The sequence below is a fragment of the Enoplosus armatus genome, chromosome 13, assembly GCF_043641665.1.
Source record: "Enoplosus armatus isolate fEnoArm2 chromosome 13, fEnoArm2.hap1, whole genome shotgun sequence".
Taxonomy (NCBI): Eukaryota; Metazoa; Chordata; class Actinopteri; order Centrarchiformes; family Enoplosidae; genus Enoplosus; species Enoplosus armatus.
The window spans coordinates 13,569,801-13,583,200 of NC_092192.1; the positions used below are offsets into that span (position 1 = coordinate 13,569,801).

Sequence of the window (13,400 nt, forward strand, 5' to 3'; positions counted from 1 at the left end):
TTTGCAGCACACGTGGAAACCTGACTGGACTCTGACTGGTGGACCTGAAGCTGAACCCCTGCCGTGTGTTCAGTCCGGGAAGCAGGAGGCGTAAAACAAGTACACCCTGGGAATTTAACCACAGAGAGAAGCTGGCACCGGTGGTTTGGGCATGGACAACACCGGATTTTGGATATTCCTGATAACAATTTGTGTTATTCCAGGTAGGCTGCCCTGCTTTTCTTAGCACCTGTTCAGTGATAGTGATGTGAATCCAGGTGAGAGACGTGACTGATTTCTCTGTACCAATCACAAAGAAGGAGATCCAGAGCGAAGAGGTCGAAAAGTAGACTAGTAACATGTATCTAATAAGAGTAAACCCACTTAAACTAAGTCTGACAAAGAATAGAGGTATATTCAAAGTAGAAACCATAGCATAATAGTTAATCACCTTTTTTATTTACCGACTGCATCACTGTTCATAGCATCGGCATGTTGTTTTTAGGCTTTTATTTTGGAAAATGATTTAATATTTATTTGAATACACATTAGTAGTAATAACATTAGTGTAAAATATTACCCATCAATCACAACAAGTTTTGGGTTGCCAAATTGTGAAAAATCCTTTTTGGATGGTTATCATGTCTGCAGGGACAAATGTAAGTAAGATTTTTCACAACCTGGCAACCCAGAGGTCTTACTAATGGCTTACATTTGATCTATAAAGCATCATGATTTATTAACTATTGACTAAAGCCATTAGTTACAACCTATACGCCCTTTATAAGGGGCACCGGAGGATTTTGTCATGATTTTTTAAATTAAGTTAATTCTCAATGTACTGTAGGCTACAGGTTCATTCATTTCCGTGCTGTTTTCACTCATGTTTGTCGATATATTTGTTTTGCTCACCATCTTAGTGCCAATTTTTCCTTAATTCTGTGCAACTTGGACAGTTTAAGAGTATCAAACACAAACAACTTTACTCCTGATCAGTCTAGAAGTCAAATCAAACCATTTCGTCAGTCTTACACAGTGTCAAACTAAGCTCGCCTGGTTTCAGCAGGTGCACTGGTGTAATCAATCCAAAAGATGCCCCTGCAGATGGCATCCTCATACAGTACAGTGTTGTGTGTGTTTTAATGAATGGACTAACTCTTGCCTGTAACAGGTGCAGCTGTGTGATCATACTAAACTGAGGCCAAACATGCAGCTGGCATTAGAGTTGTGACTGTGTAATACAAAGGGGGGGTGGTGGTATACATATTACGTAATGACAAAAGCGATTGTGGCGGCATAAGGATGTGTTGAGCTGCTGTGACATCTGCTGTGATTGCTTTTTTCACTCAGTCTGTTGAGTAGTAATTTGCTGGTGCACATACGTTTGTGTATGTGATTATTATATGTGAGTGTGAGGCTTCACCATGTGTGTAGGATTGTCATGTTGAAGGACAGAGCAGTGGATTAGAAGAAGCAGGAAGGGTGTAACAACATGATCGCTGCCAAGTCCGAGCCTGCTGACTGCTGCTGCAGAGTGTCTGTCTTCTCCAGGCTGGACTCGGAGCACCTCCACAGGTCTGTCAACCTCTGTGGATCTGTAGAGCGCTGTCACAGGCAGTCACTGATGTGCTCTTCTCTTCACAGAAAAGTTTGCAATCCTCCACTGCAGAAAGACACAGAAAAGGCTGACTGAGACTGACAGACATGATTTTTTGCATAATCCACTGTCCACAGCTGGAACACACAGACGCTACCCCACAGAAATAATCCAGCACAAACACACAGCCCTTCTGTCCTCTTCCTCTTTTGTTTGTCTCTTTTTTCTGCACCTCCCTCTCCAGAGTCGGCCCATTTTACGTCTGTCTTTTCTTTTCTTTCACTGTTTCTCAGTCAGTTGATCTTCTTCCAATGACATTTTCTTAATTCCCCCCCCCCCCCCCCCCCCCCCACTCTCTTGGGTTTTTATTCTCCTCTCATGTCCCAAAACACAGATGCAGCAGCAACAGTCATCATAATCCTGTGAGCTGCCCGCTGAACACCGGCCAAGTGCACACTCCACGTTCCTGCAGTGCCACAGAGATTACATACCCACACAAACCCGCACTCATATATGCACGCGTGTGCACACGCAGAAACCCAATCAAAAACAATGAGAGATTATAATCCATTTAGGGAAATGAGAGGAGGGAGGAGGAGGAAGAAGTGTTTTCTCCATTTCAATCAGGCAAAAAATGGAGAGGAGCACACGTAATTTGGCAAAGTGGATATCCAAAAGTCAGTTTGCATTGTTGATAGAGTTGTTCTTTGTTGTCACGCTGTGTAATCTTTTGGTTTAGAGCAATAAAGAGAGCTGCAATGTGAAATAACCGCCTAGTCACAGTCGTATCACAAATCAGTGACATGTGTGTGTTTTGTGTGTCAGTTGGTCTTCATTCTGCTGTAGGTTTCCCTACATTGTAAGTCACAAGGCCAAAGACACAAACACAGTGTGTAATCCCAGATCAATCACAGATTTGATGGCCTAAAGATTAAACAGTTAATCTGTACTCTCCTCTTTCTCTCTCTGTGTTTTTCATTTTCTCATCTGTCGCATGAGGTCAGTTTTTTAGTATCTGAGGCCTTCTGGTAGTCAAGTGAGCGAGGCTGAAGGTAAATTCGGTAGTTTGATCAGCCTTAAAACGTCTCAGTTTAATGTGAAGATCTTTAGTCCTGCTGCAGATAATGATGTCAGCCTCATATTTTCAGTTTTAGACACATGCTTGTTAATACCTGAAATACTGACTTGGTGCTAATATGACAAATATTAACTTTTTGATGTATTGCCTTTAAATTTTGTAAAGATATTCATGGTCCCCAGAGGATGAATCTGACCGACTTTGGTGATCCCCTGACTTTTCCTCCAGTGCCACCATGAGGTCGACCGTACTGCCTTTTAGAGAATTGTTAGAGAGAACAATTTTAATTTTAATTTTTAATTTTTGATTTGTGAAATTCTTTGGTTTATGACCAAATACCTGCAAAACTAATGACATTCTCATCAGCATGCTAACATGCTAAACTAAGATCGTGAACATGGTAAACCATATACCTGCTTAACTTCAGCAGGTTGGCATTGTCATTGTGAGCATGTTAGCATGCCAACATTAGCATTTAGCTAAAAGCACCTCTGTGCTGAAGTAGCTACAGCCTCACAGAGCAGCTAGCAAGCTGTGGACTGTTACTGCTTTACATAGCTTTTTGGTTGTTTTTAGGTGCCATTTCAGTTGTTTCTAATATTCAATATTTAATATGATTGTATCAGAGTGGCCAATATGGTCAAAGCCTACAGCCAAACCTGCCACTGTCTCCCTGTTGAACTCACACATGAGAAAAGGTTAAAAATGGGGTTGTCACATAATGAGTCAGATGAAGAAAGATGGAGGATATCCATCCAGGATAAAAATAAAAAGCCCAGCACCACACTGTGATGCTCTCGCTGTTCTTGCATGTTGCACATTCAAGTGTGAAACAATATTGCTATTGTTTTGTTACGTTCCCATGGTCGTCTCCTGCCTGTGTGCTGCTGTTTATGGATTATTGTCGTGAGGACTGGTGAGGTCATTTCCCATACTCTAAACAATAGAAGAATGTGAATGGAAACATGGTGGGAGAGATGTGGGGCCAACAAGATATGAAAGTGTGTGTGTGCATGTGTGTGTCAGAGACGTAGGCTCTCTGTCTGTTCTGACCTCACGTAAAGCCCCTAATCAGCTCAGCAACAAAACTCAGTAGGGGGGACTCTCAGTGGGATACGCGTGTGTTTGTGCGTGTGTGAAGGATACTGTTCAAGCAAAAAAATACACAAGTGAAAGGTATTTTACCTCACTGATATAAAGCAGGACTGATTAATGTGGCTTTTCTGTATTTACTGAGCATGTTTTTATGTTTTCCCATATTAATTATGGATAGAGGCTGGACGAGGGGCCATCAATGCGCCACAGAGAATAACCTGTGAAGGAATAGTTTGACCATTCTTTATTAATTAATACCACTCTCATATGAAGCTAAAGCCAGCAGCCAGTTAGCTTAGTTTAGCACAAAGGCTGGAAACAGGGAGAAACAGCTAGCCTGGCTGCTGCCTGTAGCCTCATATTTATATTTATTGTACAGACGTGAGAGTGGTATCAGTCTCTTCATCCTATCACCATACACTTCATTCATCAGAGATGCAGTAAATGATCCTCTCACAGATATGTAATGCATACTGAACATTATGCATCCTCTGTTTTATATTTATGTGTTTGAAACACTCCGCAGTGAACATCGTATTGTAGAGCTTCAGACGTTTTGCTCTGTATCCAAACAGCTTCTTCAGTTCTGATGTTGTAACCCACCTTCTACCAATTATGTTCATATAAATTAATTTGCATTGGCTAATGTGTTTTTCGAGGACATGTAATATGCCAAATAGGCTAGATGGTAACTGGTAACATTTTGTTCAAATGGATTATGTTGTGTGATGTTAACACAACAAGCTATTGGGGTAAATGGTGAAAGGTCCACTATAACAAGTTCAGTGGAGTGTTTTACATGATTGAGATGAAGAATTTGTTTGGCCTAAATATTAGCTGTTTGGGGAAATTGTACAAGAGGCCACAGCTGATTGCAATGCTGCAAATGACTTAACTCACTTAAATTCTCAGTTTAACAGGAATCACATGACGTATTTCTGTAGTGTTGTGGCAAAGCCAGGATCATACATAAGCAATAGACTCCTATGAAGCATTTAGTAAATATTATAAATCTTGACAACATTAATACTGATGAAAAAGTTAAACTGTCTTTCTTATAGGTGTGGAAGCTTAAAAACACAAATTTGTAAGGACTGAATCCACAGTATTTCAGCAAAAACATTTTGTAATTGTGAGCTGTCCATATGTACAGCAGCAAACGGACCATACATTATCTGATGCAGATGGACTTTAAAATCCTAAATGCTGTAATCTACTGTCACTGCTGGCCTTCTGTCCTCAAATGACCAGCACAAACACACACAGTGGTTTATAAAAGTGGGCATGTGAGGCACATTGAACTCCAGCTCTAATACAAAACTATTATTGATATAACAAAACACATATGGCTCAGACTGTACTTGACATTGTGTGATGATGCTGCTCATATTTTTGATGATTGATGTCAGCAGGGCAGATGGTTCCTAAGAGCTCTATCTGTGTTTCCGTGCTTTTGTGTGCATGTTTGCATGCATAGATCATGCACGAATGTTCTTTATACCAAATACATTTTTGCATATTAAATGCTTTTTTTCTGCAGATTTATGTTAAAAGACGAGACCAAACAATCTATTAAAGTAGGGAATTAATACACTCTCTAATCATCATCATCTGAGCAAGTGTGTTTTGATCTTTCGGAACATGTGGTGCCTTTTCTCTGTGAATCTCTAACAGTTAAAATACCTTTAATTCATTGTAATTTAGTCTTAATTGTGAGAAAATTGCTGCTTTCTGCTGGTGTTTGACCTATACTGGTTTATGGGAAGTTGAATTATATGAATCCATCTGCTTGCTCAGTGTTTAGAGAGATTTGAGAATGTGCAAAGACCTCGATTCTTCACTATATTTCAGAGCTGATTGACTTTCTGTTCTCGCACAGGTCAGCCTGTGGATGACCTTTATTCTGCTCATTGTTGAAGGATTTTCTTATGTCATTCAGAAATATGATGCCATTTCTAACATTAGATCCCAAGACTCCTCCTGCACTCCCCAGCAGGTCACGGTCTACAGATCAGAATCAACATGAACTTGTTGCTCTCGCTAACGTAAAGAAGTGCTTAAAACTACAGACTGTTAACTCTAATGTTGGTCTGTTGTTTTGCTCTCCAAAACTGTTTCTCTTTAGTTTAATCAATATCTATAAAAGTTTTGATTTGATGTAATTGTTACTGTAGGAAGAGGCCGTGAAAATAAATACGATTTAAAGTCCCCATGAAATCAAAATCGATGTTTATGTGTTTTTACATGATGGTCTTGCTCTATATGCTATCTATATGCCAGTATCTGGCCCAACAATGACAAAAAAGGTGTTTTGTCTGTATTCTTACCTACAAATTCTTATTTTAGAGTATTTTAGAGCTGAAACGATCATGGTCATTGTTAAAAGAAACCGATGTTGACTGTCGGTATGTTTGTGTTTCGTCGACCCAAGAGTCATAATTCCTACGGCTGCTGGAGGGCGTTTGTCATTTTCTCAGGAGTGCCGTCTCAAACCTGTTCAGCTACACATTACACTGCATGTAACTTTCAGCCTAATTCAAATATTCCTGCAATACCCAGAGGGAAAAGAGAACAAGAAAAAGAATTGACAAAATATATTATGCTTAACTACAGGAAAGCATGAGAGATATAAAATGTGGAGGAGCGCTGACCCCACTTCTGCTAGATTTCAGTCTGTGCAAATTAAGTTTAACAAACCTATGAAAAATCATCACAAAAAACCTTCAGTATGTAAAAACCATTCAAATGTTCTATGAATGTATTATTTATTTGCTACCGGTATGCTTTCTGATAATAAATCACATGAGAATGTATCACAATATTGGTGCCAGTGTATCCATAATGTATCACAGGAGAACATATTACTCATATTAAATACATTGCAGTATTTATTAAATATTCTCCACTAATAATCATTATCTATCAAACCTTTCCAAATGGCACAACAAGAAGCTATTTGTCAGTTTTTGTGTATTGTAACCTTGTAGGAAATGACATGTCATGAAGCTCCTACACGGCTCAGAAATATTAGGATGCCAACATACTGTTAATGGGTCAAAGGGACTGGACTAGGCCGCTGCTGGGCCGATCAATATTCCTCCATTAACGAAGTGGAAATATTGGTCTGTGTGATGAACTATGGCACCTCATTATATCTCGTTTTTTTTAATACAATATATCAAACATGGAAATCACCCCTGGGTATGTGTTACAGTCACACAGTCTAATTCAGCATCATATTCACATAATAAAATGTGAGTTAAAAGTAAACCAGCTGAAGAAAAGTTTGTAGAGGTAAATCAAACCTTATCAAATCTAATTTTTATGATCAAAGGCATGCTTTACAGTAATGTCAGAAATGGCCATAATGACATTTATTGAGAAAGGTTTTCCATATAAAGGGATTGAGCTTCTTTGTCACGTACATATTACTCTATTTTGTGACCCAGTGTCTTTCATTTCCTGTTGTGAGACTCTGATAAGATGCCTACCTGGGAGCTCTTTGGGGCGACCTTATTGTCTTATCAAAAGAGGAAGCCAAAGACAAAAGAGCTCACATGATCATTTTGTTACTAAGGTTAATGTGTACGTTGATTATATTCAGCTTTTATTCAGTATTTACCAGGTTTCAAGTTTCAAGTTTTGATGAATTTGTTATATGTTTTCCCCCTATAAATAAAAGATAAAAACTGATTACATTTCAAATACATATAGTGAGAATACTTTATATCTTAGAGAACTTTAAAGCAAAGTTATACTTCTTATAACAAGTAAATTGGCAGAGGTTGGCATGCCTGGATGCATTTCAATTTTCTTTTCAGCACTTATCTGATACCGTTTGGCTGCTGCCACGCTAAGAGGAAGAAGGGATTTTAAATTGATTAACTGTAAAAATAAAAGGATTGTCGTGATAAAGGATGATAAAATATTGATGTAAGATGTAAGATAATTTAATCAAAGATGGCTGGTAGTTACTGAGGTATAATGAGGTTTCTGTGTGTGTGTGTGTGTGTGTGTGTGTGTGTGTGTGTGTGTGTGTGTGTGTGCATGTGTGCACTGTATAACCGTGTGTATGAGAATGAGAGCAGCAGGGTATCATCATTGTTCTTCACCCCCATCATGAATAGTAGTAATTTTCTTCTTTATGAACCTGCCAGATTATATATGATGTTGCTCACAGTCTGACAAAGACAAGTAAACGCACGTGACTCATGTACACTCAGGAAGTGGGTGTGGCTTGGCTGTGGATTTGTTAAAGGGGATCAGTAAGTCAGTGGGAACAGTAACCAAACAAATCGTGCTTATTTATACCTCACTCTAATCCACAACCTTTGACCCGAGCTCACCTCTCACGCTACTGAAACGTATCGCCTTTGACAGCTCAGCTCACTTTATCAGCTCAGCTGACTGTGAACAGCTTAGAGCATGCCAGTCTGATGCTGCCAACATGCGCATTTATGTGTGTGTATGCCCAGCATAGGGGAAAGTATTTTTATGGTTTTCACTTTTGTGTTTCTCCTCCAGGAATAAATGGCCAGACTGTGGAAATGGATGATGGGAAGTGGGGGTATGTTGGCTCAAAGGCGGATCTTCGCTGTCGGTTCATCAACAGCTCCCCGCCTGTCAAAATCTCCCAGGTATTCAGTCGAACACCGGAACATGTGGATTACACCCAAGTGTATGCAGATTAAAACATAAAATACATAAAAATCACAAAAGCAAATGATATCATTCATACCCAGAATATGCCATCCAGGTTATTTTCAGCTTTCCAAAGAACGTGATCATCCTGTGTTGAACCCAGTTCACTTAAAGTGGCTATAATTGATATTTTATATTTTATATTCCCCTCGGTGTTATGGAGCTTTATAACGAGTTTTCAGTGATATGTCAATGTTGCATTCACAACTTGTTTCTGCTGCCCCCATGTGGCCAAAGAAACTATGCAGGCTGTGGCATCATCATTAATACAGTTAAAATACGCCAGTTTTGGTTCAAACATGCGGTAGGGAAGAAATCTGACTTAAACGTTTTTACAGTGACCCGGTTATTTCAGTGCATGTGTGTAATATTCTGCCTTAACCTGATCTCCATCAAACCTTGTTAGCTGGATTTCACATGCAAATTAAGAAGACACTTACAAATACAATGTCCAAATTTGAGATATGAACCATGTATGCGCAGATATTCTAAAACAATCAGTGAAAGTTTTCTTTTGAAATCAATCTTAGCGACCGTTTTTTTTTCTGTTTTAGCCGACTAACTATATTTTTTATTACTGGCTACAATTTTTTAAGAACTGATTTCCCATCGTCCAGGAAGTCATTTTTATTTCAGTGAGTCAAGAAATCAAGAAAAGTCTCTGGTCTGAACTGCAGTACCACTTAACACAAATGTAACTTGGACAGAAAAAAGGCTGCGTGAGCTGACCATTTGTAAAATATAAATATGCAATGGAGTTAATGGCCTTCTACTCTTCACCCCATCAATGACTTCCATTTCATCCATTCTTCCTTCTCAAGGTAACATGGCAGAAACTGGTGAACGGCACGAAGCAGAACGTGGCGATCGCCAATCCCTCCCTGGGTGTGTCCGTGGCCCCGCCATACAGGGACCGTGTCACCTTCAAGAACGCGGCGGTGAGGCGACGAACTCCGACTCTTGAAGACACAACAATCACCTTCTCCACGCTCCGCCTCTCTGACGAGGCCACCTACATCTGTGAATACACCACGTTCCCCGCAGGGAACAGAGAAAACACTGTAAACCTCACTGTCTTTGGTAAGATAGATGTCCACAAACACAACTTGTCATTTTTACATTTCAGTTTTTGGACAGATTAAACAAATGAGGTATAACGTGTCAAATGAAATGAGTGAGCCTTAGAGGTGCTTATCTTCGGACAGAGCCAGGCTAGCAGCAGTGTCCCACTGTTTCCAGTCCTTGTGCTAAGCTAAGCTAACCATCTCCGAGCTCTATTTTCATATTTAGCATACACACATGCAAGTGGCATCAAACTTCTCTTTTAACTCTCAGCTACTTTAAGCCTTTGAGTCCTAACTGCATGGGATGAACATTACCTGCAGATAATAGATAATGAATGTCAAATTTTGACTTTATACCATTGTTTTTATGGCACCAGCTTTTTTAGAAAACGGTGTTGTTGTGTGCAACATTTTGTTAAACAGAGTTTGGGGCTGATTTTAGTGAGGTGACTGCTGTTCACATTTTCTGTTGAGTCAGAGTGAAAGCTTTAACCTGTAAGTTAAACGTTATACTATATTATCATGCTTTAAAAACATGCTTTTGTGTGTTTGTATTCCCTCAGTCCGCCCGACAACTCAGATGAGTCTGTCCACGCCGACGCTGGTGGCTCGTTCGTCAAATCTGAAAACACCGGTGGCCACCTGCATCTCTGCCAATGGAAAACCACCCGGCACCATCAGGTGAGTGTGTGTGTTTATGAGTGCAAGGAGTGTTTTCTCTCATGAATTCACCCACCCTTTTTTAATAGCTGATCTTTGTGTCGTGACACTGATTCCTCAATGATGCGAGCAGGTGGGAGACGAGGGTGCCGGGAGAAGTGACCACCCGAGAGTACAGAAACTCAGACGGGACATTCACCATTCAGAGTGACTACATTTTGGTGCCCAGCAGAGAAACACACAGGGAGACGCTCACCTGTGTCACCACCTACAACGAGGAGGTCTTCACTGACAGCGTCACCCTCGATATTCAGTGTTAGTCCTTCTCACAAGTAACAACAAGCAGGTAACTATACAGGTAAGATAAAGTATGCAAGCTAAATTCTTTGTGTGTGTGTACCAGATGAGCCAGATGTTTCGGTGGATGGGTTCGATGGAAACTGGTATCTGAACCGAGAGAATGTCCAGCTGAGCTGCCAAGCTGACGCCAACCCGGCCGTCTCTTTGTATCAGTGGAGACTGTGAGTACAAACTCTGTTTGTGTCTCACTCACATTTGCTGTCGAAGTGAGAACACCTGATTATAATGCATCGCAGAGTTTGTGATGTATCTTTAAATTGAGAAACTGAGATTTCCTTAAAATGGGTCACTTCAGGAGTTTATCCTTCCCAACATACACATAAACCAGCAAACAACACACCTTCTGCTTTCCTTTCTTTTTTTTTGTATTGTTTGTATTGTGATATTTGTTTTTGTTGCCTTTATCATTGAATCTTTTGCAGTAAACTCTAAGATCTTTGTACTTGTGATGTAGTTTGCCTAATGCATATGTGATGGGCTTATTGTTCTGTCATTGTCTGTTTTCTGTTGTTTTGTTGATGCTAGCTTGAATGAATGTATAAATAAAGTGTTCCAAGAACTGAATTCACCCTGAAAGGGGAATTGACAGAATTGTGCCTCTGTTATGTTTGAGTAGAGCCCAAAACAAACAAGCAAAGTGCACATCAAGGTCATGAAAGTTATTGACGTGGACAAAATGTTGATTGAAGAGACTCTTAGTTTTGCAACATGTTCGCACTTCTTATTAACGTTTTATTTTCTGTATATTATGCAGGGTTAACGGCTCCTTACCGAGCAATGCTGAGATCCGAGACAACATCCTCACCTTTAAAGGGCCCGCCACATATGACGTGCAAGGCACCTATGTGTGTGATGCCACCAACAGCATCGGGACGCGATCGGGCTCCGTGGAGGTCAGCATCATAGGTACGTTTACCTGGAGTCTGGTGTCATTTGATTTGATGATAAGAGCAAGTTGGTGAGGAGAGGAATGTGCTGAATTGTTATTGGTGTGTTTGTGTGTGTGTGTGTGTGTGTGTGTGTGTGTGTGTGTGTGTGTGTTTTCTCTGTAGAAAAGCCACTACCGCAGATCGCAACAGGTGACGTCATCAGTGTAATCGCCTTGTTACTGGCTGCTGGAGTGCTCATGGGCATTACTGTCACAGTCCTGGTGCTCAAAATAAGAAGTCGAAAAGAAGACGCCTCGTACGTAAACAGTCCGTTCTCTCTCCATCTCGTTGTTTCAAGTGCTTGATTGTCCCAACATGCTCTGTATTCTCTGTTACCATCCTCATCGTCCAATTTCCCGCTCTTTTTCTCTTTGATCAGAAACGACTCTCCGTCCAGAAAACTGTCCCAGCCGATAAGGAAAAGACCAGGAGATGACATCCAGGTAACCCATGTATTGTGTTTGTAATTCACATATCACATGAGTTGCCAATGAGATTAAGTAAAGAACTGAATTTTATGTAATATGTAATGTAATGTAATTTTCCTGGAAGTAAATTACAAGAAGAATAATTGTATTGTAATTGTAGAATAATAATAGAGTTTATAATAGAATGAATGCGGCAATGCTACTACTGGCTGGCTGAGGCGATCTAAGCCCTACAGTCTCAAAATAGCACAACACAATCATTAGCAGCAGATGTAAAATAATACATAATACAATATAAATCTATCTATCTATCTATCTATCTATCTATCTATCTATCTATCTATCTATCTATCTATCTATCTATCTATCTATCCTGTGTTTAATTTGTTTCTCTCCTGTGTATTGATGAATATTTTATTCCACATTCACTGGCACAGACTGGTTACCTGTCAACTAATAACTGTGGGCATAGTGAGTTCACTCATGAAACATGATGTCACATCACACTGTGTGTATCCTTAAGATCAAACAAATGTGTTGAATGCATTTCCTTCCTCATAAAACATTTCCAGCGTTGTTTACATCTTTGTGAGCAGTCGCTATGCTACGTTTCTTGGCACGTTACTGCCACCTATAGGTGGATTAGTGTGAAACCACCTTTAAGGTACCTTTAAGTACATACTATATGTAAAGTACGCATGCATTTACATTATATCCGGTACTGTATGTGTATGTGTATTGTTTCAAATTTTGATACATCTTTAACGTATGTCTCTCTTTTCTCCACAGCATTCAGGGCGGTTTTATGAAGAGCTTCCAAACACAGCGGACTATGTGAGCTACAGACTGGCCTGTAACAAGGAGGACTACCCAGAGCCCTACTCCCCCCCCATCAACCCGCCTCTTTCGTTTCTGCCCCAACACCCTTACCACCCCTCACAACCAACCACTGCAACCAGCAGCAGCAGCACCACCACATCAAAAAACACCTTCTCTCCTCCTTCACACACCACGGCCATCTTTAAATACCCCTCGGTACCGGGCCTGTCTTCTCCTCCCCCGGGAGTGGCGGCGTACACTTTTCCCAAAGAGCAGTATGTCTGAACCGACACTTCACAAACTCAAACCTCTCAAGGGAGCTAGGATGAAACGACCCGATTTAAACCCAAACTTTTCCCAAGAGGAGATTATTATTCAACCCTGGACTGTCAGGCAGTGTCTCTGCACTGTCTGCACCACTGTGGACGGCTCTGGAAGTCAAAGGACAATGCAGCTTTTGTTTTTGGACTTGGAATGAAGTCCAATTTTGAAACATTGTCTCTCTTTTGTCCTTTTTGTCTTTTATTGTGTTATCTATTCTTTGAAAAGGGAAGATTGTTGAACCATGTTTCAAATGCCAGCAAGTTTAAGTTTCAGGATAGAGGGTGGTCAAGTTAAAGAAGATTTGACTGTCACTGGAAAAATGTATATTACATGGATGTATTACATTTGATTGGAAAATACTTCCAA

General features: G+C 40.2%; 1 protein-coding gene across 1 annotated transcript; it reads left to right on the forward strand.

The window, feature by feature from the left end:
- The first annotated feature begins 151 nt into the window (after positions 1 to 151).
- nectin1a (nectin cell adhesion molecule 1a) lies at positions 152 to 12,995 on the forward strand. Its single transcript, XM_070917842.1, has 10 exons — positions 152 to 203; positions 8,274 to 8,386; positions 9,272 to 9,530; positions 10,078 to 10,195; positions 10,308 to 10,489; positions 10,578 to 10,695; positions 11,289 to 11,440; positions 11,587 to 11,719; positions 11,843 to 11,906; positions 12,681 to 12,995. Exons 1-10 carry the CDS (start codon positions 152 to 154, stop codon positions 12,993 to 12,995), a joined length of 1,506 nt encoding a protein of 501 aa, XP_070773943.1.
- The last annotated feature ends 405 nt before the right edge of the window (positions 12,996 to 13,400 follow it).